The 26,786-nt window shown below is 40.2% G+C and overlaps 1 protein-coding gene across 2 annotated transcripts in view; it reads left to right on the forward strand.

Moving 5' to 3' along the window:
* Nucleotides 1-26,786, forward strand: part of TAFA4 (TAFA chemokine like family member 4) — a 77,716-nt gene that overhangs the window by 45,058 nt on the left and 5,872 nt on the right. For both annotated transcript variants that reach the window (XM_008925720.2, XM_018068728.1), the window contains one exon: nt 24,301-24,456. In XM_008925720.2, the coding sequence (XP_008923968.2) occupies nt 24,301-24,456 (156 nt within the window). The remainder of the gene's footprint in view (nt 1-24,300; nt 24,457-26,786) is intronic.

Raw genomic sequence — 26,786 nt, forward strand, 5'->3', positions numbered from 1 at the left:
TGTATTGCCTCTCAAAAAACCCAAAAAGGTCTTTGCCCCCAGATTGGGCAGTCTAAATGTGATATATGCTGGAGTAACTCCTTTGGCAGCCAGACTCGCTGAAACCAAAGCAATACAAGGTGTTTTTTCAGCAACATGAGCTGCTTTACAAGAGAAGTGTGATCATTCACATTTAACAGAGGGGGCTGAAACACGTGTGCATGGTGAATGTTTCCGTGTCTTGGGAGCAAATTGGACTCAGTTGCAGAACAGAGCCAGAGGTCATATTTAGATTGCCTTGCCTGGGACTTGTTGGCTGGGCTACTATTTATGCAAACAACACAGAGCAGTACTTAAATACCATCATTGCACTGTGCTGGCAGCTACTGCAAAGGTACACACCTGTCAGAGCTGACAAGTGACTGGTAAGCTCCTTCCCGAAATTATTTCCAGTGTTTCTTAGTCCAGAGTCTGTCAGCTGAGTTGGTCAAAAAGCAGTGCAAAGGAATGGCATTTATTCTTACAGTTATCAGCTTTTGCTCACTGTATTTTTTCTTTTTTTTAAAGGGCTATGACATGAGCTTTCATTCTGAGATCTGTTAGGTAATAAATAGTATTAACAAGGTCATTCCTTGATCAAGGGAAAAATGCAAGATGTGTAATGATAAATGTGGTCAGTGGATAAGCAATGGAAAGAGGTCTGGTTTGTGACAGCATCAGCAGAGGGTTGTACTGAGGCAATGGATATTTCTAATTGCCACTGCTCTTGTATCAGTGTGTCCACTAAGAACTGTGCCACTTGCCTGTGGGGATGGGGGATCCTTCTGTCTCAGGTGAGTGATGTGATAGTACAGTCACTGTGTATGAATCAGCTGACCCTCGTTTCATGGAAAGCCCAGGTAACACCAAGGTATCTGGAGTGGAGGGGCAGCATGTACTGACCTCCAGCAGAGGAGGAGTCATTGATGTTATAAGATACTACAAATAAAGCATTAAACAAAGAATTGATGAATATAAAAATAAAACAGCACAAAACACACTGTGCTTCAGTGAGAGTGTGTGTCAAGAAGAGCATCCAATTGCAAAGTTCTCTCTAGGTTAATGAGAGCTACTGACTGTTTTTAGCATAAATCTGATGACTTCAGCTATCTGCTTTGTGAAAGGAAGATAACATAGGGATGATTGATAGAGTGAACAGGACATGACAATCTTCAAGGAAGAAGAAAGGCAGAAATCACTTTCAGTGGAGACAGTTTCTCATGATGTCACGGAGCACTTGATAAGCCAATTGAAATTCAAAAATAACATTTAAATTACTGAATGATGAAATGAGAGGAAGATAAATAGGTCTGTGCTAATGATTACATAACCTCTTGATTAGAATCAGAGATTAAATAATGTACTGTACGTTTTCAGTCAAGTCTTCTCTCCTGTAATCAAACAAGTGTTAAAGCTTAAAATGCAGTTTAGCAGTAACCTGGTAGAAATGTGCAAAGGCTCAGATTATTCTTCATGTTAGGTGCTATGCAAGTCTTGTCTATGCAATGTTTGTGTTTGCATTCAAATTACTAAAGCTTTAGTGCAACACTTAACTTTTTAACAGGTAAACGGGCTTTTTGTGCTTTGGTATAGAGGCAAATCAGGGACATCTGTTTACCCACAAAAGGTAACTATCCTAAATTAATCCTTCTGAAATTAAGCACTGAGAGTGTCCTGGGCTTGGTCTTTTGCTCAGATAGAGCTCAACTAAACACATGGCAGAAAATAAAGGCAGGTACACTTGCAGATTCTCAGTAAAAGCTGACTTGGTGCCTGGGACAATGTATACTGTGTAATCACAGGGCAGCTCTAAGTTTTGCCTATGATTCCAGTAGAATATTATTCATAGAATCCAGGCCTTGCTATAGGGTGGAAGGATTCTGATCCTGCTTTTCAGGAAGGTTAACTGTGCAAGGAAGACACAGCATGTCAGGCTTTCCAAGTGCCACGCAAATCACAAGATAAGCAAAGTTAGGCTCACTAGTCAAACCAGATGAAACATCAATTACAATTTTTCCATTCTGTCAATGATGTACTTGAGTGTCAAGTATTGGTAAGTGATGTTTGTTGGGCCACAGTTCGCTTCTGTCTCCCATACACCAAAGAAAAGCATCATCCCCTTCTTTGTTGACTGCTGCACCACTGCTGCTTCTTGGGAGAACTCTGTGTGGTGGGATTTAAAGATAGATTAAAAATGGATTAATTTAAAAGTGGATTAAGTGATCATTGTATGTTGCTTGTAGTAGTTTTACAGTAAATATGAAGGTATGAAAAATACAGACATAGAGAAACAAGAGTCATTCTCATCAGCATCTCACAGTCTCACAAAGCAGAGTGCTGATTGTGCAGCTAAACTGCTGAGGAAAGCTTTGTCTTTTCCTATCTCCTAGTCCCAAGTCAACCCACTTCCCCCTGCTTCCCTCCCATTCTCCTTGATTTGGAGGAGTTCTTGCCTATTGATGTCTTGCTGTAGAGTCCTATTAGCGTCAGAAATTTATCTTCTTCATAAATTGCCCTGTAAACTGCACCTTGACAATCTGAGTTGGCTTTAAATTGTTGTCACTGCCTCTGCTTCATCATCCGCCAAGTAATGATGTTGATAATGAAAATGTTATGCTATCATTTACAAATTCTGAGCCCCTCTGTTATCTGTGAGGGAATGCTAAGTAGATAGAGTATCAGTCTCATTTTACTCTACACGTTTATATTCTGAGCTCCCAAGTACTGAAACAAAGCAGATACAGGCTTTTAAAGCCAGATTTAACAAGATATTTAGATACCTATCATGGCAGATTAGCGGCCAGTAGGATTTTTCAAATGTGTGTATTCAAGGTAGTTGCTGAACTTCCATTTTAACTGCAATGAAATTTCTAGATTTGAAGACTTTAAATCTGTACTGGTACAAGCTGAGATCCTGCATGTTACAGGGCTCTGTGTAACTATTCCTCTGTCAGCTCCAGCATCTTAAAACAGCTAAACAGCTGCAGAGATCGAAGCAGATCAAGTCCATAGAGGGATTTCACAGTCAGCACCAGGAAAAAGCTGGAGTGCAGGTGCCTCTTTTGTCCTCACCCAGAAGGAGCAGACTGTTACAACGACTTCTTGTTCAGCACCTGCTTTATTTTACTTTCTCTGAAAACTTTTGTCTCAGATGGCATTGACAGCAAGGTGCAGAATGAGCATCAATCTGACAGTGCCTCACCTCAGCCCTCGTTAGCCATCGGTCTCTGCTCAAGTGCTCTCTGCTCAGCCGCCCCACTGGATGGCAGCAGCAGAACACAGCCACGGATTCCTTTTCTGCCTGAGTAGAGGGACTGTCTAAGTTAGAACATATTATCCCAGCTTTTTACGTGACTTTCTCTCTGCTTAATCTTCTATTATTTACCTCTGTGTTTCCAGGAGAGGCGCAGCTTGGTCTCCAGTTTCCTTTTCTCAGAGTCCAAGAACACGTGTTGCTGTTCCACATCTTCAAAGAGCCAGGGTGAGGTCAGGCAGTGAGTAGGTGACATGCTCATGGACCTGGTGTGGGTCACACTGCAGATATGACCAGCTCAGCTCACTGATTTCAGGTAGAACTTTACCTGGAAAGGGAAATGAAACTGGGCATGAGCATTTGCTTTCCAAGTTTCATTAGGCTCTATCAACAGCCATTAAAACAGGCAGGTATTTACTGCTGGATAGCATGGACAAATAATTTAATTTCCTACTGCCTAAAAAATGATCCTCATCAACTTGTGATTAGGTTTGACCTTGAGCAGTCTTGCATTCCTCATGTTACTTGAAGCAGTATCTGATTTTTTGAGTCTATTTAAAATGTAAATTATGTTGCTTGAAGTTTGTAACAACATCTTGTGTAGCGTTCTACCTTTACAACATAGAGGTACATAATAAGCAAATGTTTCATAACTAAATGTCATGATTTTATGCTGAGTGCTCAGACCTGCAATAGTTTATATGTGTGCCAGCATTTAAGTGGGATCCAGCTCACCTCCAAGGCTAACAATCCATTAGGATGAAAGTGTGGGCAGTTCACCCCAGTGTCAGTGCTGTATTTTTCAGCTGTTTGTGTGTGGAGTCTGTACAATAAGAGAAAAGAGATCTGTACAGTTACAGGGCTCTGCAGCATGAAAGTCCCACAAAAATTAAAATTCTAATGATGGTAACTTTTTTGGGTGTCTAGGTAGAGCCTGAACTTCAGTCAACAGAACAGAGCTGTTTAATTTTTTTAACATCTGGTCTCTTGCAACTAAGTGTTGAGAGTCAATGCATTCTTTTTGGTTGTTCTTGGCTATTAGTAAACACTGTAGCTAAAATGACAGCAAGATGTATTTTAGGAAATATCACACCTCCTTTCTTTGGAGGTAGCTCTAAGTTTAAGAGGAAATACTTGTATTTAATAGGGAGTGAATATGGCATTAAGTAGGTACAATCAAGATGGCACTGTTTATTGCAAGCAGGAAATAAGAGATGACAACAGAGCAGCGGGACCTATAAGTTCTGTAGCAGTGACACCCTGTCACTGTATTATTAACAGTAATTCCACAGTAGTTCCTTTTGGATACGTAGAAGAGACTTAATCCCAGCCACAGGTCTTATTGATGGTGCTAGGCAAGGATGTGGAGATAATAAAGAAAATTTCTATATGGAGAAAAATACAAGCTTGGAGCTGGTACAGGCTTGACCTCTGTTACAGCCCTTAATCTTGGAGTAAAACAAGATTTTGGCAACTTGTTCACCCTTTCTGAACTTGCTTGCAGATACAGTGACACAAACCTGTTTTGAACTTATCAATGCCAGCCACGTGCATGGGCTGAATGTATTATCTGATGCAGGGCTATGGGAATTGGGGCTGTTTGATTTACAGGACTGTCCCAGCTGTTGAATTTATCTGGTTGTCTTAAAAGCCTAAATTAAAAAATACTTTGAAGGAATTTTTTTTTTTTAAATAAAGAGATCCTCTAGTTAGGGTGAATTGTGCCATTCAGGAAAGGTAGCTCATTAGCATTATTAATCTAGGTCTGTGACTGGCCCTGTGGGAGTGTGCTGTGTATGCTCCAGGTGACAGATGATGGAAGATCCATGGAGAGGACAGCACATCTCCAGCTGGCAGGCACATGAAATAATCTGTATGAAATTGGGGAGTTTTAGGGGAGTTTGGAAGTTTTAAGGGCACAGCACAGAAGTATACTGGGATTTGGTCCTGTACATTTGTTATGAAATGATACAGTATAACGAAGAGATGATTTACATCATTGTAATAGTTGTGTAGAGAGGCTCCTGTTAAGTATATCCCTATGCTGATGTCTTGTTCCAAGTACTGGGATTAACTATAGGTGATAAGAACCATGCTTTGGTTTTTGTCTGAAGCAAGCTGTTCCTTCCTTCCTCTTTAGTTAGCCAGTTCCATTTCAGTTTGCTCTTGTATATCATGATACTTGTCAATCCAATAGTCCAGCATGTTCTGAATTAATTATGAAATGCTTGAGAGCAAATGGAACTGGGATTGTTGCAGAGAATGGGAGATGGCTGAGGATTTCTGTCCTTACTGAGACTCTTTAATTCCTGTTCTTTCCAAAAGGGATACCATGTGCACATCTTGCATTTCAAACACTTCTTAACCCTGAAGGACTTAAAGTTCTCAAGGAGCAGGACAGACATTATTTTATAGTCCCTCTAACTGACTACCTAATAATTTTTTGAGACTTCTTGACCAGCAGAAGCTCTTGTCAGTGTGAACTGTGACCCCAAAACTGGAGTCTGTCCCTCCCGGCACAACCCTTGCTATTCTCACGTGTGGGTGTCCATTTGGTTTCAGTTCCTTTTGATTTTCGTTATTAGGTATCATCCATTTGAAATATCATCCACTAAACATCATCAACAAATGCCGAGCAGGAAAAGTCACTGTTTTCAGTGCTTCTGTGTCCTCTTTTAGACACTTGTGAAAATCCTATCTGGGAAGTCCAACTCTTATTAACCACTTTTATTTTATGAGCAATGCCTCTCCTCATCCTGAAATGACAGGGAAACACCAATAGTAGTTCACCTATTGCATCTCTTTAATTTTTTATTATGTTCAGTGCCAAAGTTATAAAGTACATTTAGCAGGGTCCCATAAATAATTGCAAACTGAGAACAGGATAGTAACTAGTCAGCCAGATCGTACAACTGCAATGCTTTGTGTTGCTAAGAAGGACTTACTCCATGTTGCTTGCAGAGTTGCTGTTCTGAACCTTCTTGAAACCTGGAGGAAGTCTAATTTGAGAAATTTTATGGATTTCTTTATGTAATAGTTCTAAGAAGCCTTGCCCCCAGTGACCTAATTATGTCACCTGGATGCTGCACAACTTTGTACTCAAGCAAGGCTGCCACAAGGCATGTGAGCTTTGTACTGAAATTTTTTTTGTAAATTGGATTTCATCTTTTCTTCCCCCCCCCCCAGCCCCCCTCCCAGTACAAGCTGCTGACTTCAATATTTTACCTAAGGTTGGAAGCTCCACTGATTTTTGTTTTCTTTTGGATTTTGTTTATGTTTTGGGGTTTTTTTTTCCTTTCCAAAAGGCCAAGGAGGCAATGATAAAAACTAATTTGTCTTTTTAATCTGTACCTTGTAATTAGAGCTAAGAGGGGCTGGAAAGAGATGCCAAGCGAGTAAGCTCTTTTCCTTTAAAAGCTCTCCAGGCACATAACTGAGTCTTGGGAGACCTTTAAAGGAAAGCACTAATGAAAATCTTGCAGAAAAGGAAAAATAAGCCAACAAAATTAAGACTTAAGTGTACTATTTTTATTCAGGACTGAGGGTAAAAAAGACTCTGGTGCCCCCTGGGTTCATTCTCAGATAAAACATTTGAATCACTAATTATCTTTAAATGTTCTTTTTGTGTGGATGAGCTTCCATCTTTGTTTCTGCCCTGCTGATTTCCCCAGTATTGAGATTTTAGGTGATTGAAGGTAATGTTGATCTCACTCGGAGGTTTTGGAATCATTTTACCTCAGCTTTGTTTGAAAATCAGGTTTTTACTGTGAAACCAGTAATTTTCATGAAGTTTTGTTTTTCTAGAAGGCAAAGCTCTGAAGCACAAAACCCAACTTCATTTAAATGCTGGAAATTGAGTGGCTGTGGAATTTAGGCACCCGGATCTCAGAAAGGTTTAGAAATATCACACCTTTCACTCTGGCAGAGCACGGAGTTAGAAACAAAGGGCAGACATGGTCCTTCATGTTTATAACCTCAAAGAAGGTGATGGTGGTGGTGAGAGAGACTGAATGGCAAAGGGTCGAGGTGCCAGGGCTGGTCTCTTGAGAAGCCGAAGTAGGTACTAATCATTCCTTTGGGCAGGATTCTGCAGTCTTAAGCCAGCAGATTTCCATTGGCACAGCAGTGTTGCTGCATGGATCTGCTGATAGGATTGCTCTAGCACAGCAGATTCTTTGTTTCTAGGAAACACACATGCAAAATTTTCATTATTTGTTCCCTTCTGAGCGCATATAACTCCATTAGCACAGTGAACTCCAGAACATTCCTTTTGACAGCTTATCCTCCGGGTCCCATGACTTCTGCTCTCAGTGGCTTTTCTTCTTAGTCTTTACCAACCTTTGTTGTATAAATACCAGACTGTAGGATCAAAATGATGTCTCTGAGCATTACTCTGAAATGGAGATGTTGCAGAGCTAACTCATATTGTTCATTGGCACGTTATGCTGTGCATGAGATGTGCAGTTTGAGAAGGAATATAAGCCTCATCTTGTGCTGGTGTTCCTGAGGACAGAGGAGAACAAATGCTTTTGAATAAGATGTCTTTTGATAAACAAGGAACCCAGTTAAAATGACACTCACGTCCTTTTTTACTTATGCACGTCTAGCTTTCAGTCTTTTTAAAGAAGAAGTGTCCAGGTAAATACATTTGGTCTTAGCTGACATTGCTTAAAATTGGATTATTCCCTCCTGCCTTGGTGGGGCCATGGATGGTTACACCTTTCCCTCACCTCTCTCTTCTTGAGCTGATGAGGAACACTGCAAAACTGGTTTTATCTCCTTATTATTTGGAAACTATCCTCTGTCCTTTGGGTCTTTTGGAGTGGTTTGTGTTATTTCTTTGTTTTCAGTGGCTTAGTGAAGGCTGCTTTCTCTGCTGTCTTAGCGGGAGGACAAGGCTGAAGATCCAAGTGACATGTCAACCACGGTCTGAAGGGAGAAAAGGACCAATAGCAGTTAGGACTTGTGAGCTGAATGGTAAATAATGGGGATTTTTACATTTCTAAAACTAAGTTTTGGAAAACCAGCAATATCCCCCGTCATCAAGGGTGTTCTCAGCTATACCTCTAACTTCAATGTATTGGTTTTCCAAGTAATGTAAATAAAATCAGTGGGCCTGACTTTCTTTATGTGCTGTGCCTCCATGCAGTCACGGCCCTGGTGCAAACACTATCATCTGGACATTTGCAAGCAGCTGTAAACCTCTGTTCCTTATTGCTCCCTGGTAGATCTGTGCTATGATGCAGCTCAGCATGCAGATTTTTGAGTAAGGAGAGGCAATAGTTTTCAACACAAACAAGTCCGCTGGGTCGCATTAACCTCCTTCAGTCTCTGTGTTAAATAATTAAAATAAACTAGGTAGTGTTTAACTATACGTATTTAGAGGCTTACTGGAGGAGCTTATTAGTTCAATATTCTAACACAGTGTCTTAAACCTTCCTGAGCTCCAGGATCCCTTATTAAATATTTAGTGCATATTGCTGAAAAAGTCAAGATTTGCTTTATTTTTTTAGTGGCAATTTCTATTCTCAAAATTTATTCAGCCTTTAAAATACTGGCCATCTATAAATAGTACTTTTCTCAAGTTGTCATTTCTTGCCACCAAGGAGTATTTTTCATTTGTGCCAATCCTAATAGCGCCACAAGAATTAATACTTGCAGAAGGCTCTGCAGTGCATCCTTGCTGTGTTCCATAGAACCACCTCAAACACCTTTTTAAGCAATTCATTTGACAGCAGCTCCCTTGGATAGAAAGAAGATGTGTGTCAGCTGCTGACTGTGCTTTGGAGACATCAATATTTCTCCTCTTCTGCTTCTAAAACCGTCAAAATGAAATTAGTTAATTGGTGAGTACTTTTGTGTAGTTGCTGTGGGATAGTAATTATTGGTGACAAGAACTGCTGGATGTGCACTAGTACAGTACAGCAAAACCTAAAATTTGGAAATAGAAGGCATTATCCTGCACTACTATTATGACTAGTCATTTTGCCATAGTCTGGCTTGCTATAGATTCAAACCTTCAGGTTCAAGGACTTTTTGCCAGGAGAGAGAAGATTTTGCCTTGTACAGAGCAGAGTTTCATAAGACTTGCCACATAGCTGAGCAAAGGCAGCTTAGTGGATTAAAATAGCATCAGTGCTATCTGTAGTCTCTAGGGTGATGAGTTATAAGGAAAGGCAAAGACCTCCAGGAAGGGATTTTGTTTCTGTGTAGTCTCTATCAGATGTTAGTGTATAATAAACAAATAACAAATTGTTTCACTGAGTCCATTCTCATTTTGCCTAATTGCCTGTCTCAGTTCAGAACTGGTGAAGACAAGACATAAACCATGTTGTGTTTACTTTTACACCCAAGGCCTGATTGCTTATGAAAAGAAATTGGGTTCTGTGTTCTCTCTGCCTGTAGCTGGAAACTGGTCATCCCCTGCTACAGGCTCTTCTTTCAAGATTTTAATTCATCACTTTCTGTGTTGTTGCATGGTCTGAGGTGGCAGCTGAGAAAAAGAGACCCTGTTCAGCTCTAGTAAAAGCATCAGCTTTGTAGTGTGAAGGTATCTGGGCAAGCCATTCAGAGAATCCTGCACACAAAGCTGTTCTCTACATCTAACAGTGAGTCCCTATAAATGACCTGTGTGCCTTAAGACATAAACTACCTAATAATCCACCTCTATCCAAATGCTTAAAATTACTTAAAATCTGACAAAGGAGAATGTGTTAGACTGGCAGCATGTTTAATCTCTAATATAGAATCTATTCATCCCAGTAATTGCCATCTCATCTGAAACTCAGCTGTGTTTTAAGCAGGGAATCATGATCAGTCATAACACTGTCCTCATAATACTAGGAAGGAGAAATACTAGGTGAGAAATTCTTTTAAAGAAGGTACTCCCAATTTTGACAAGATGGTTCATGCACAAATATGTCTATTTTTTTTTCACTGTAGTATTATAAAGCTTTATAGTGTCTAGATTAGCAGATTTCCCCTCTTCTCTACTGGAATTTTTACTGAAATTTGGTGGACATGTGAAAAGTTAATTAAAAAAAAATCCTCTGGTTTGAACTGACAGGAACATTAGAAATCTATTCTCTCTTACCCAGTTTCAGTGCTTTAAATAACAATATGTATTACTAAAGTTCCTAATGTCAATTATTTAAAATAAATAAAAAAAGGAAAAACAAGTTATGATTTTCCAGAGGCTGCACCTTTTAATCTCAGAGTGCAAAATGCATTCCTGAAGGAGATAAATGATGCTGTTTTTTCTAGGCCATTGCAAGTGGATGTCAGGTTTGTTGCCAAATAACATGTCTGATTTCATGTCTAATAGTTAGTGAAATTTAATGAGCACAAGGTGAAAAAGGAAATAGTTCTCAGTAGGAAGGGAGCTGAGTTCTTCTTTCGACACACCCTGCTGTTCATTCGATTGTAAAAGATACCCACAGGTGGCAATTCAGTGCTCTCAATGCCTTGCCTGTGTGAAAGAATGAATGTGGAGCCAGGGCATTTTGGGAACAAATCCACCCCACCTCCCAGGCTGAATAGATTTCAAGAAGAGGGGGGAAAAGGGCAGCCTTTGGAGCTAACAGGAGGCGTTGGTGGGCTGAGATTTTCACTATTGATATCTGAGGTACTTGACATTTAAGGCACTTACACCTAAAGCTCAGGAAGGGAGTGAAATTTATACTTAATACAGTGGTTAAGTCCTTCAGGTGCTGAATTGTTGCAGCATTGTTGCAGGTTGGAAGCCATACTTGAAAGCTTCTCCAGGTTTTTCTGCTGGGAATCATTTGCCAGCTGGGTCCATCAGAACACTCTGTGCTGTGGCCTGAGTGGGCTTTGTGGAGAGGCAGCAGAGAAATCCTCGTGAGGACTTGAAGGGAGCCTGTGAGAAATATGGAGAGAGACTATTTACAAGGGCATGTAGTGGCAGGAAATGGCTTCAAATTGACAGAGAGTAGGTTTGGATTGGATATTAGGATGAAATTCTTTTCTGTGAAGGAGGTGAGGCACTGGAAAAGGTTGCCCAGAGAAGCTGTTGTTGCTCCATCCCTGGAAGTGTTCAAGGCCAGGTTGGATGGAGCTTGGAGCAACCTGGAATAGTGGAAGCTGTCCCTGCCCATGATAGGTGGGTTGGAATGAGATGATCTTTAAGGTCCCTTCCAATCCAAACTGTTCTATGATTTGAAGTTTCTATGACTATCACACTTTTCTTCAACTGTCCCATCCTCAGCCAATGCAGAATGTGTGGCTCAGGGACTTTCACATAGATTTTACCTTCATTGGAGTTGTCATGGTACCTGGGGAAATTGCATCCTTGTGATGGTTTAGTTGTTCAGCTCTTGCCTCTAGGATGTGTTAAAGTTAAAATAGTCCCTGAGGAAAAGGTGACGCTGAAATGTGTCATTTAGTCACCACATGTGGAACTGTAGGTGCCAGGAATGGATGTGTGTTCTGGTATTTCCCTGCTTTTTTAGGAAACTTGCATGTCAAATTTCCTTCAGTAAAAGCAGGAGATCTTAAGTGAGTTGTTGGATGGTTTTAATATCTGAAGGTCTCATTCTCTCTGGTGCTGAGCCTTGTAAAGCAATGCTTTGTATAACTTGGAGTTAGGAATACTCTATACATGGCCAGATCAAATTACGAACATGGTGACTATCAGCAAACTGGTCTAGTTGCTGTGTAGTTTTGAGTTGTGATTAAAGACAGATCATTACTTTGCAGCTTCTCGGAGCACAGAATGCTTGGAATACGATATCGAGAAACCTGCTTTCATGTTTGTAAGTGAACTCCTCTGGGGTTATGTTGCCGAAGCTGGATACCTTCTCAGCTAAGGCTATTTCCAAAGTGTACATATTTATGATAACCTCAGGCCATCTGCCACCAATTTCAGAATGAATTAGAATGTTCATCCTAGATACCTCTTGCTGTATCATGGCTGGTGATTCACAGCAGAATGTATCTTTTACTGAATTTTCTTGTTTTAAACCAAATAACTTTTTATACTAACTTTAGAATCCTTTAAGTCTTCCACCTTTTTATCTCTCCCTTAACCTTTGCCCAAAAATAAAGGGAAATTTTCCTTTACCTTCTATACTGCCATTTTTGCATTCTCAAAAGCAACTTGTTGGAGACTGCAATTAAAATTATTACAAATTTCACATGTAATATAGAAGTAAAAAGTAAATGATTTTGTTAGAATTATTTAAACAGAAAGCTTGAATGCAATAAATCATATATAAAGTGACAAAAGACTTTTGAAAAGCCATTTGTTTTTCAGTGTTTTCATGCTGAATACAACCATGCCTGTTCCCTAACAATAGAATTTTATAATAATTTTTAAAGCAAAACTCATATTTTTATTAATGTAGTAATGTAGATCTTTTTACATTACAGGACTCAGACTATTTCATTCAAGAAGTTAAGGCATGGCAGTTCAAGTGGGTGAATTATTTTCCTCAAAAGTTCTGTTTGCCAAGGTAGTATTAAACTGGTCTAGCCAGGACTGTCAGTGTGCTGACAACTGAGTTCTCTTTGTGGAAGTGGTAGTGCAGAAAACAATTCATTAATTATGTTGTTTGATCTCAAATGGTCAGGTTTGCATGCTCAGAAGGTGGATAGTCACTATAAAGAAACTCTTGTAATTTCTTGTGCTCAAAAGAGGCACTTGTAGGTAATTACAAGATGCAATCACAAAAGATCAGGAAGCCTCGATGGATTAGTAATGAGATACAGAGCCTTTTACCTCAAGGTCATTGTTCCTAATCCAGATCTGCCTGGTGGTGTTCGGAAGTGCCATCAGACAGGTGCTTAGTTTGAAATTAGCTGGAGATCTCAGAGTTGTTAGTAAGTACATATCCACCAAAGAAAAATTGCTGCGAGCGTGATTTTCTCTCTAGCTGTCTCCTTTTCTCCTATCTATATATGAGACAATTTCTGCTGTTCCTTGTATTGTGCTGACTGAGTAAGATTAATGTGACTCTGGCCAGTTTCTCTGCTGCTGAGAGCTGCCTGCTGGGCACTGATGGTGCTGTCGGACACGAGTCCTCTGCCTGCTGTGGGCACTGCAGGGAGGGCAGCAGAGGGAGGCAGTGCAGTAGTTCACGTTTAAAGGAGAGGCTGGTGGGAGCTGATGTTTACAGGCTCGAAGGACAGTGTGAGGGAGGCAGTCCAATCACACACAGTGTCCTAGGAAGCTCTGAAAATAGCCTGAGTTGAACAGGCATGGGTGAAGGGAAGTCTTTTTCCATGGCCTGTCCAATGAGTGTCTTGTACAGACTGAAGGACCTCACGACTTATTGTTGACAGCGGCACCAATGCAGTTGTCACTGATTCCCACTGCTGTGGTTCACTACAGATTAATCTGACCTTTTCTTGGGTTCTCAGGACCTCTAAGCAAGGAGTCCTGCAGAGGAATGTGCCTTTATGAAGCTGCTGCTCTGTAGGACAGCTATCACAAACAATGCCTATTGGTTCTCCCTACCAGGTCCTTGGTGAGACATTGAGCTGAAGAAAGTACCAAAAGGACACTATGTATAATCTCATAATGTCCATGGATTTTCAAAACCCGTTACCATTCTGACAGTTTATCTTGCAAGTGAGGCAATGTGTGTTTTGAGATCAAGAGAAGCCAACCACACTAGCAGAAACTGTTTTTTAAGGAGTTAAAGTCAGCACAGTTTTTAAAAGTAAAAAAAAAAAAAAAAAAAAAAAAAAACAGCAAACAGCATGAATTGTTGATTTGAAATTTTTTTTGAGAATAGGATCAGAAGAAACCTGTTAGAAGTTCTGCTTGTAATGTAAGGACTCCAAGATCTTGAGAGAATCCAACTGTTTAAATTAGAATGCCATCTTTGTGGAAAGGGTGGAACTAATGACAACTGTACCAGGTCACCTTTAAACTTTCTCAGACAGGGGAGATGGTGGAACATTGCTGTTAAAGTCAATGGCTCTTGGGGGAGCCTAACCAGCACTGTGTAAGTTAATGGCATGCCCTCTCCTGCCACCTATGGCTGCTCCATTATCCTTGAAAGCAGCCATCAAATTTGCACAGCTTTAACAGGAACATCTGCTTCTCTCCCCTGGTTGTTTCCTTCACATCTGCAGTGGTTGTGACAAGGCACGTGCTCTTCTTCATTCACCCTCGTTGCTCTGACCTTTCCTGTGGCTCATTTTTTATGCTCTGGCTCCTTAATGACTATTCTAATTCATCTCTGCATTTGCTGATAGTCTCATTAGGGCCAAGGGAAAATTCACCAGGTGAGGAAGCCTGTTGTTTTCTGGTAAGAATAAAAGTTTGTCAAATCTGACAAGCTGGCTGGGGTACATTCGAGGGACAATTTCTCTACACCACTTCTGCAGTTGTGACAAGTCTTCCTGATGAAAGAGCGATCCCTCTCCTCTGTGGTGAATGAAGTGAGTCCTCTTTTCTGCCTGACTTCCCCCCCCAAACACCTAGAAAGGTATCCAAGACTCTTCCTGCTATTTAAACATCTTATTTCCATTGATTTAAAGTAGATTTCATTGTCAACATAAGAACTGGATGGACATTTAAAAGCCCTTGGGAATCTGAGACTTCCCCTTCAATTCTACCTCCTTTGAGCCTCCACTCTAAATATGCTTTGTCAAGTGTCCTGGAGCAAAGCCAGTGTCTGTCTGGTTATGTACAGGTGTAAAGAAATGCTATTATTGCAACTGCTACATTACGAAATAAATGTGCTCAGATATTGGGGAGCAAATTTCCATCTCATGGTAGAAAACCCCCCTCCAAATACAATAATCTACAAGAGTCAATAGCCTTCTTTGTCCTCTGAGTGATGACAGTAAGGATTGAATAAGATTTGAGGATCAGACTGTCAGACTTTCTCCCAGAGTTGTAGTCTCTTTCTGTCAAAGCTATGGCATGGTATGGAGGGAGGCTTTTGATGTTACTCTCCAGTTTGTTCCTCCTGTACAAATTACAGGATACAGTGGCTTCTGTACCGTTTTGAAGTTATATTTTAACTTTTCACTTCAAGCTGAATTAAGATGGAAAATCTCCCTAATCACAGTTAAGGACTGTCAATTTTAATAAGAATGGAAGAAGAGTTGGGTTCCTGTCAGCTTGGAAGGGGATGTGTGGAGCAGGAAAGGAATGTTTTAACATATAGTTCTTCCCTTTCTGAGAAGGGCCTGTTAGCACTCTGCTTTTACTGCTTCATACAGCTTTTTTTGATAGCAACTCACATTGTAAGCTTGGGTGAAATATCTTTACTTTCACTAGTCACCAAATGAAAAAAGGTAAATTTGGGTAGAACAAGCCATATACTGACCATAAAAACAGCTTTTACTGTATAGGATCATAGGTTAATAATACACATAACATGGAGGAAATGTGATGAAGGACCAGTGTAGTATGTGTGTTTTGGCAGCACCCACTTATGCTTGCACCCAGTTATTGAGTACAGATGTCCAAGTTTAGCTCTTTGAACTGCACCTCTCTGGGATTTTTCTTTGCAACTGAAATGTTAAAATTTTAGACTTGAACCTTTATTCTTAGGTAAAGAAGATGAAAAATCGAAAGTTGAGAGGCTCAAGAGATCTGCAGAATCTTAAAAAGAAAAAGAAGTATTAATGGTGAAGCTTTGACAGAGAGTCATCAGTATGAAACAGGAAACGTGCAGACCCTCACAACTTCTGAATTCTGACCTTTTAAATCATTATTCTGTCATTACCAGTGTAAGTCAGGGTCATGAGTCTAAATGTGGGCCTATGGGAAACTGTTACTAGGTTCTGATTTTCACTTTATTTCATTGTGACTATATTTTATATATGGTTATGGTCTCTTTCACTGTTACAGCGTAGCATAAAGTGGTGGCACTCTGCAGTGTTCTTTTTTTCTGTATATCATCATCATTCAACAATGCTGACTAAAAAAATGTCTGCCATTCTGGAAACCTCACTTATGTTTTGCACTTACGGATACAGTAGTTAAAATAGCTTAAGTTCAATTAACTGTTCAGCCAGGTTGGATACAGTCTGCACATGCTGAAACCACTTAAAAGTCCTCATGCCACTCAAAATTAAAAATGCATTTGTGCAATTTAGTTTTATGACCTGTTATTGCTTAACTGGCAGCTGGATCTTATACTTGCACTGCTGTGATGCTTTCCTTGAGTTTTCCGTTAGATAAACCCAAGATAATCATTATAGGTGCATAAAACCTGATGTAAAATGAGACAAAGTTTGAAAACAATTAATCAGTGGTGATCAAGACATAGGGTTTTTTCCAGGGATTAAAGACCAGCAGAGGAGCTGATGGCCTGGTGCCCAGTGCATCAGCTGATCTGATTGCATGTAATGTTCCTCAAAATTCCCTTTGCCTGATTTGCCTATTGCATGGAAATTTCATCTCACTTCAGCAGTGAAATCTATCATTCAAATTCACAGCCTTGTCTGCTGGTTCTGGTTTTTGCAAAAGACGATTCTTCCAGTAGCAGCAAATGGTGCTGTATAATTTTAATAAACACAGAGCAATTAGTGTAAAGAGACTGACTGCCAAAGTCAGTCTTTTAAATTAAGTCTCAAACAGGACAACCAGAAGAACTTTCATAAACCACAGCATTTAATGACAATGGTTATGTCTGTATCTTTCTGGAGCAGATTCTCAAATGAGGGTTAACTAATGAATTTATTTGCCTACCTCTAACTGCCAAATTCAGGTGCAGTCCTATTACTTTACAGTCCAACAAAATTAATTTAAGGAGGGAAACACACCTTTGTATTAAAAAATCAAACCCAGAAAAAGCAGAAGTTCTTTGTACCTTGTAAATGTGAGCTGTTTTGAGCACTGAAATGGAACATTTCCTTGGCTGCCCTCCCCAGTTTTACTGATTCTACTTGGACATGAGAATACAGATTCAATTTTCACTTGAAATTAAGAGAATGCTTCTTTCCCAAACATCTACTTTGTTTTCTGGCATCTTCCGTTTACTTAATCTGCAGAGCCTAATGGCTTAGATGACAATTAGTGTTTCATATTCTCTAAACAAATACCATTCTAGTCTGATGAATGACCTTGAACTGGGTTAAAAGTACCTCTGGTATTTAGTAGATTACAAATGTTTGTTTTACACAATTAAGCCCAAAATTATCATTAGGTATTTCAGGTGATGGAGGAATGCTTGGAAAGGCACAAGGCCCAATCTTCAAAATATATTTTGTTGCATGCCAGCGACAGACTTAAAAGTTTTTATGTATCTTTTTTTTTTTAATTTCCTTAAGATTATTGTACTATTAAATGAACTTCTGACATGCCTTAGATGAGCAGTAATAAACTGTACAAGCACAGTTCTGATCTTGGCTGTAGAGAGCAGCTGCCAATGGCAGCAGGCTCTGGGGACAGTGAAATCCTGGTGCTTTCAAGGGCTGCATTAGTGACATTTTGGTCAGGATGGCTTCATTACTGATGTGGATGGGACAGTCTTTCCCAGTTTGTGGTCCCAAGTATGCTATTTTTGCTTTCCTATGGCAAGAACAGCCCTGTTTCTAGAGGCCAACAGCTCTCACAATTGAGGCAGAAAATTTAATTTTTGCTTACAAACTGGTGAGTAGCTGTAAGCCTGGCCTGTATGGATGTGTGTGTACCTGCTTTCTTCAGGCAAGCAGAAATCTCTCTAGAGAATAGTTTCATTCTTTTTCCCTTTCTCTCATGATAAATTTGTGGAGGAAGGAATAAATGAGAGGAAAAGAGTGGTCCGCATGTAATAGCGAGAGTGAATGTTAATGGGACACATGGGAAATACTTCTATATTACAGAGCACAGTGTGGCTCATTTGCTACAAGTTATGATTGAAAACCAAATCTTTCCTTGGTATTTTCTTCTCTGCCTCACCTAAAACAGCCACACAGTGGAAAGTTCCCCCCAGAAAATGATTAGCTCTGCTTTAGTCTGAGGTGTGTTATGAAGTTTCAGGCTCTTAGATTTCATTTGTACAAGTGATATGTGTGCTTGAACCAGGATGAATATTGCTGCCCAGCTGAAAGGCACTCCTTATTGATTGACTTCAGTGTAGCACTCTGGCGGGTAGAGACACTCATGTTTTAATTTGTTTTTGCTTCCAGGTCACCCTTCATCCACCTTTCCATTTGCAGCAGCTTTTTCCTCCTCCCTTTCCTATTTACAGCACCTTCTCAGCTGTTTTGATTTATTGACTGCTTAGATTTAATGCTTCATCCCTTGGAGAAGCCTCAGTGCTTGTGTCTGATCTAAGGTCACCCATGCTACTTATTCCAGGGGATTTTAATCTCCATATGGATGTGACCTCTGACACTCACCAAAGAATTCACTGTTACATGGTTCTCTGCAGCTGTGTCAGCAGGTTCTTCCACCTGCTCTGAAGGGTTATGCTTTTGATTTTATTAACTCTTTGGGTCTCATTATCAGTCTTTGGGGTCATTCACCTTTTTTCAAATATACAGCTATATCTACTGTACCCCCAGGGTTCCTCCCTAATTAGCTGCTTGTTTTGAGAGTTGTTTTTTACCTCAGGTGTCACTTCTCACCCTGCACAAGTTAAAGTGGTTCAGGGCTGGTTCCCAGGTTCCTCAGTTCAAATGCTGATTGTGATTTTGCACATACCACACTCCTGCTTTCTGCAAGAGATGAAGCCCAACTGTCTTGATTGGAACAAAAGCTGTAACTTTATGGCCTATGAGAAAGAAAGTCTGGTTTAAAACCTGCATGTTGTGGAAGCATCAACCCCTGTTCCTTCATCTGGAAGACTGTTGTATCTTTGCTTGCTTTTTTTGCTACATATACTGGCTCTACGTATCACAATACTGCTGTGTATTTGATGATTGTGAGAGTAATGAATAGTGAACTGGATTCCTTGCTCCCCCTTTTTTTTTTTTTTTTTTTTTTTTGGTGTGTGTGTTACATCTGACTTTGCCTTCTATCATGGGCAGGTGGTTATGGGAAGGTATTTCTTCTCTGTTTATTTCTAAAGTAGTTGAACTGGACTTTCATGGCAGTTCTGGACTATCTCTGAGCAGTCTCTTACTGCCAACAAGTTGAAAAGTTAAACTTTAAAAGTGACATTGGACTGATTTCTATATGCAGAGACAATTTATGAGAAAGTGTATGTATGTATATGTATCTATCTATCTACATAAATCTACTCTATATCCTTGAGGAGGAAGAACATCTAAGTCAGAACCTTGTGACATGAATGTGAAACTGAAAAAAATCCAGTGGCTGATGAAATTCTCAGCCTAGAAGATGGTGTGTTAATTTTACCCCTCAATGACTTCTAGCTTCTTCTCTTGAGAAGAGTTTTTATCTCTAGAAACACCCCGTCTCTGCTCCCCTCCCCCCCCAAAAAAAACAACTTCTAAGCACCCCGTGAGCTGGAGAGGATCTTGTAAATATGTTTGGTAAATAATATGAAAAATAGCAAATGTTATTTCCATTAATATATGTGTTTTTCTAACAATATTTGCCTTTTGGTGTGTGCTTCTGCAAGTTCACATATTTGTAAGCAAAAGCCAGCATGAAATGAAGGCAGAACAGATGATGAACTGGCACCAACATTTCAGAGTGCCTTCCTCTTCCAAACAGCATCAGTGTTTCTCTTAATGTTGTCTGCAATGTTTGGTTCCAAAGCTGTTCATCTTCCTATTGACAGCCATCCTCTTACCCTTTAAATAAATGATGCAGTTGATTTTGTGCAGACCAATCTCATTGGTTTTGAGGCTTTCTGAGGAATGTGCTGAGCTGGACTCATATTGTCCTACTCCCTAGATGTGCTGCTCTCCACAGTACAGTTGCTGTCTTCCTCAGAGGTGGCAGCTCATGAAACAGAGATAAAAATTCCCTTTAAATCTGTCTTTTCCTTATGTTTCTTAGCCAAGAAAGTAGAAAAAGAGGAGGTTGTTCAGAATTTCTGATTGAGTCATGCTGCCTGCATGTATATTGCATTGCAACAGCACTCCTTGGGAGTGATTAGGGTTAGTCACAGAGACGAAATGGATGTGGACAGAATTGGTTAACAACCTTCTGAAAGCCTTCCTCTTTCTTTGATAAATTCCTTGTAGTTTTGAAGCACGACACTACGATGTTTGATATTTTATTAACAATAATTGTATTTCCCTCTTTTCGTTTGAGCATTTCAAAGAGTTTTAGAACCTTTAATTGAGTATCTGCCCTCTGACTTGTAGGAAGACAGTGAAAATACTGTCTTGTCTAGTATGTTAGTTGAAAAAAAGTATTAAACTGAGAATAAACAGTTCAATGGTGATTATTGAGTCAACTCTACTCACAATACTTATACTGGCTTGTAATGTGAAAGCCTAATAACCTCCTGGCTTGAACTCTCTTATTCTTCAGAGATGATGGCTGTGTGCTCTGAGTACTCTGGAGGTTGTCTCACAGTTCTGCACGGTACATCCTTCTGGGCTGAAAACCCTACAGATAACAAAGAATTGGTCACAGAACCTTCATTTGGCCACTCCTTGAGGTCACTAAGAGGCATTCTGGATTTGGGCACCTGAGACCTGTTGTTATCTGTAGATATCTCATAATGGAAGGCAGGAAAATTCATAGCAGGGAGTGTCCTGGAGGTTGCTTCCATTAGAAGTCCTGTCCCATTATGTCTGTGCCCTTTATGGAGAGAGAAGGAAAGTGTCCTCAGTGAACTTGAATAACACTGGTATTTCTAGGGAAGCTAAACTGTACAGAAATTGGGATATGGATAACAACACATGTGGCAAACTCCTGGTCAGAGGTAACCCAGATCCCCACAGTTTCCAACACTCATTCCCCATCCTCTGCAGTGCTCAGCTGGCAGATGTTCTGTCCTTGATATCTGGGAGGTGTTCCATGGCAGGAACCTTTCTCTGGTAGTGTTGCTGATAGAACGTAGCTCTCTTTGGAGAGTTTTCTTATTTAAATGTGATGGTGTAACTGAATTTCAACTGCAAATATTGACAGCCTTAAAGTTGCAGATCTGAATAGGTTTACAGGTGATGAGCTATGAATTTATGGGCTTTGCTCTCCACAGACTGGCTTTGTCCCGTTCTCTCACTACAGTTCTCCCTGAAATGGCTTTCTTGATGTGTCTGGTGTAGAATTCACTTACTGTGATCTTCATATTTTAAAAACTCTTCAGTCCTTGCTCCTCAAATGTCTTGGCTTCCAGGGGCTCCCCAAGTTATAACACACTGTAAGGCTGTTCTTGAGTGTTTCTGTCAGTATACTCTCAGCTGTACATTAAATGTACTTTAAACCTGAGATGAAGGTTTATTTAGTGCAAGATGAATATTAAAACATGCAGGAGAGTATTCTTATATACCTTCTTTGCTGCCTTTGGGCACCTGAATGCAGATACAACAGGCTTCAGTGGATATGGGCAGGAATAGAACTGAGCTGATGGTTGGTTAAGATATTCTGTGAGTTTTCTTAAATGTAAAAGCCACTCTGCAAATGGGAGTGCTTATCCAAGGCTGCTGAACACTGACAAAAACAGGACCAGAAGCCACCACATTAACCCTCAGCACTTGTTGAGCACCTGTTCACAGATGTGTCTGAATATTAAGAAATGTGTATGGTGTTCAGCAGAATAAAAAGTGTTAAGATATGTGTGAACAAGTAGGAGGAAATATTGATGAGAACATGTAGGAGGGGAAAGACTATTACAAGGGCAATCCAATTAAATGCAAATGATGCATGCAGATGTCTGTGGCTTTTTAGTTCCTTTAGTGTTCTACTCCTTAAGAGCTGTGCACTAGGGACAAGGGAGGAGAGCTCTGTCTTCCTGTGGGTGCTTTCAAACCTTAGCACCCCACCTCTGCCAGCAGACAAAGAGGGGACACCTCCCCTCACCTGCCTGTGTAGCTGCAAAGCATGAATAAGTGACAGCAAAACAGCTACTAAACCAAAGGGTGCATTCATGAGGGAACTTAATCCTGCCTTCTGCAAACAGCAGTGTGTCTGTTGGCTCCTGGTACTTCAGGGCAGAGCTGTCACTGCTTTAAAATTCAAACAACATGATTGAAAGAGAGCCCCAGGTTTTTGGGGCTGTATGCTCAGGGCCAACCTGTTTGATTTCTTTTGGTATTGGCTTAACAGGACTCTTCACCTGAGGGAAGCAGGATTTGAGCTTGAAAATAGACATTCTTGCAGCTACATGCTGAGTGTTGGAGCTGGATCTAGTCCATCCTTATGATGTACCTTCTGGAAAAAAGGCTTTTATCTTGGCATCTGATATCTGGTGACTAATGACTTCAATTAAAATGAAGACCTGGCCACTTGGTCTTTCAGATGAGATACATGGCAAACACAAATATGTGGCCTGGGCAGTTAAAAATTTTTGCTTTTTTTCCCCTCCCTTATAAAATCACCTTTTCAAGAGACAGTCCAAAATGACCTTGCTCTCCTGAAGTCAATAGAAATTTTGTTGTTGACTCCAGTGAATGCAGGGACCACCACAGTAAGCACTGTAGGAAACCAATGGAAGTTTTTTCTGTTTCCTCCAAAGAGTTTTGACTCAGGCTGTAGATCTAATACACAGATAATTAAATAAATATACTCTCTTAAATTAACAACCTCATTTTACAAAATCTTTTCTGTCAGAACCCCATGCCACCTTATTAACTCCAGGCATTGTCATGTGAAGTGTTTTGTAGAACCATAATTTGGAATGAAGTGGCCAATTTACCTTGTCTTCTGTGTATTTGTTTTCCATATTGACTTACAGAGAAGCTGCTGTCCAAGGGACTAGTAGCTTTTTTTCATTTTTTCCATGATTATTATGATATTGATATTAGGTCTGCCAATAAAATCTGTCTGACATTAGTAACAGATTTTGTAAAAAAGAAAAAAAATCCAGAAACCAAAAAAAAGTCTGTTCCCCTGCCTTTCCTCAGTCTCTATGCCTTTGATATCAGCCACACCTACACCAATAACTGTGCTGTTGTCTCTTCTCATATCAGGAGCCTGTACTGCTTTGATGGTGACTATTTTTATTATTCTCAGCCTTGTCTCTGTGTCTAGCTCACTTATGAAATAACTCCCCCTGTTCTGTAGTGCTGTTAATTTACAAGGTGCTTTACAAACACAGATAAGAGCCTTCCAAGGCTCTGCTCTAAATAAGACAAGACAAATGCAAGATGAAGCACTTGAAGGCTGTTCAGGGAACTGAGGATGTGGAAATGACTCATGCAAAGAGGAGAGGGGTTTGTGAAGTTTCTGAGGAAGGGTTTTAGGCAGGACACAGAGTAAGTTTGGCAGTGGAAGAAAAGGGTCAGGTGCAAGGAGCAGTGAGGTCAGATGTGAAGGCAAGAGCAAGGAAAAGAGAGGAAAGGGAAAATAACCTCAGAGAAATAAGGGACAGTGAATTGTGAGGAAATGCACTCAAGAGCATAGAATATTTAGAATATTTATAGAACATTTATCACAGGTTTATTCAGAATGATCTAGGAGGGAACTTGGGAAATCCATATAGTTTGGGTGTGGATTTTTCCTTTTCTTTTTTGACAGGACTTGACTGCCCATGGCAGCTTTTCAGCCTACCTCGTTCTTGTTGTCTGCAAGCAACAGGCACTACTTATATGTTGTGTTGGAAAGTTTCCCTAATATTTAATATAACTCTCCTGCATTAAACATTATCCTGTCCATTGTGTCCATCTATGAAGTGAAAGAATTGAGTATCAAACCTAATGGAAGACAGGAAGCCAAAGGAAGGAAGAGTTTCTTCTGTCTGCGTGTCTTTTCTTCCTGTCTAATTGACTACTCCAGCTTCCTTTTCTCCCCGTAGCTCTGTAAAGGCCAGGGAAGATAGAGTGAAAAATTGATTTATGATGAACTAATCTTTGTTAGTAAGAATAGGATAAACTCAGGGAACGAGCCAGATCCTACAAGGTGCTTTGCCTCTTTGTCTTTCTGGGATTTAAGCTGACGCTGGGGAGATTGAGTACCTCGCAGGGCTGTATGAAGTGTCTCTTCCTTTACATACTGATGTTTTGTTTTGCTCTCCATCACTTGTCTCTGCATTTATTAGGCCAGCACCAGGTCAAGCAGGGGACATGTGAGGTTGTGGCCGTGCACCGCTGCTGCAATAAGAACCGGATCGAGGAGCGCTCCCAGACAGTGAAGTGTTCCTGCTTCCCGGGGCAGGTGGCTGGGACAACACGGGCCCAGCCCTCGTGTGTGGAAGGTAAGCAGCCTCCTGCTCACTCATGGTTCATTGTTTGAGGAGTTTAGTCTCCTTGATGTTTGACTTCCCCCCCATTGCCTCTAAAGCGTAATCCTTCCTTTTGTTAATTTTGGAAACATCTCTGTGCATTGATGATAATGAGTCTGTGCATAAATCTTGGTGTAATTAATCCTCTTAATATATGTACTAGTCCATTTTGTGTGTGTGCCAATAAAGCTCCTTAATTTTTTCACACAAGAGTTCTCCTTTAAAACTAGTCTGAAAACTGCATAAGCCCAGAAATTCGAGCTTATGGTATTAACTCTTCCAGGTGTCTTAGAAGAGAGTAGCTTGGTTAAAACTCAACAGATAATAAATGCAACCCTAAGGCTGGGCATGCAGATAGTGCTTGGACAGCTGATATTGAGAGCTGTTCTCTTTTCACCATTTGATGTACCCAATGGGCTCTTACACTGGACACCAGTGCTACAATGATGTCCCAAGTTAATTCAGTTCCATGTGTGGCAATCCTGAATATTTCAGAGTTTGGAGAGTGAAGCAAGCACAGGGCTGCACAGGACACTGTCTGAGCTAGGACACCTCCCTGGGGAATGAAAAATGGGGCCCAGTTGTCTTAGTCTATTCCAAGGACAGGATGCTGCTCTTTTTTTTAATGTAGTAAAGCTACTCCAAGACAGATTTATTTTTTTTTTTAATCTCAAAGTTACCAGAATCCTCCCTTTTGTAAGCAAGACCCTTCTGTTTTCATTCTTTTGCACATAAAATTGCAACCATTTCAGTTAGGTATAAAACAAAAGCTTCAAAGTCCAATTTTAATCTAGCATTCAGAAATATTTGATTTCAAACATAAAACTCTAAGTACATGTGAATCTGTTCTTTTTTTTTTTTAAAACTTATTATGAGGTTCTCAAAACAGATATTAAAGAAAGTAGATTTTTATTTTCTATTTTTTAGATGCTTAGTCTTTTCATGCCTTGTAATTCAGGAATACAATCAACTTCAATGTGCAGTTTGTTAGGGAGTTTTCTTGTTACATCAGAAATATCTTCTGTATTTTTAGGTGACACATCAAATAGCAGAAATGCTTTTACATATAACAGGTAATAGAAGTTGGGCATTATTTTAAACTAATTTAAGGATGGCAAAGGTGACACTGTCATTCTATGGCAGAAATCTATAAATATTGTAAAAGCTTGATTCAGTCAATAATTGCTGAAGGAATTTGGTAGCTGTTTTTTCTTAAAATATAGTTGTAATTAAATGCAACAAAATATTATGAATGTAAGATTTTGATTTTTCCAGTAGAAGCCTTTGATTTCCCCTCACCCCTTAGGGTAATGTTTTAGCAGACTTCGCTTATTTTTGCAGGCATGTGGGACTACAGTTATAGTTTCTGAGCTACAGAACTCACCATCTTTCCTTAGCCCCAGGATTAGATGTGTTTTCTCCCACTCTATACATATCCTTCAGTAGGCTTCTACACTGTGAAAGCTAGAAACAGTTTGTGTCTTGAATTTGCATATTACAGTCTGATACAGACACTCAGTTTTCTTTTTCAGCACATTTTTCCTGAATGCAGACCTGCTTAATTTGCCTATATTTTGCCCTGAGTTTAAAGGGAAGGATATACCCAAAGCATAGAGTTACTTTTCTAACCAAAAGAAAAGATTTTATAGAGCAATTGGCTCGTGGTAGTATTTTATTTTCTTTTAACTTCAGATGTTATCCAGTAGTATTGATCATTTACACCAGGTCAGCAACTGTCCCTCTGCTGCTGATCACACACATGGGGGTTGGTACCTGTAGTTCCTACCTGGAATCACCCAGCCCTGCCTACCCCAGCACACCAGCTTTTTTCACTCCATCCTTTGTGACCTTGTCCTCACCCCTCTTTCTGCCTGGGAAAGAAATCCCTAAGGTGCCAAAAGCAGGACTCTCTGAGGAAGTTTTCCTTCAGCCTCTCTGCTCCATCTCTCCCCCCTTGTTCCTCCAGTGAAGGTTACCTGCCTCTGAGCTGCACCAGTTTGGCTGCTTGTGAGAAGAAGGAAAGCAGAAAGGGAGGAAAATTTCCCGGCTTTTATTTCAGAGTGTGCCACAGGTGTTTATTTTGGTTTGTTGTTTGTGTGTGTTTTTTTTGTTTGTTTGTTTGTTTTTTCTTTAAAAAACAGAGCCCCACAAAAACTGCCAAACAAGCTGACAAAAATCGTGCTGCTGCCCAGTGGGGCAGTGATAGCATGTTCTTGGCTCTGTGGGGCTGGTGGGCGTTCCAAGGAGAAATCATTCTCTGGAAAACACTTCTGGACAGCCAGTAACTAGAGTTTTGCCAGCCT

Source organism: Manacus vitellinus, unplaced genomic scaffold (genome assembly GCF_001715985.3).
Source record: "Manacus vitellinus isolate BGI_N305 unplaced genomic scaffold, ASM171598v3 scaffold_14_pilon, whole genome shotgun sequence".
Lineage (NCBI taxonomy): Eukaryota > Metazoa > Chordata > Aves > Passeriformes > Pipridae > Manacus > Manacus vitellinus.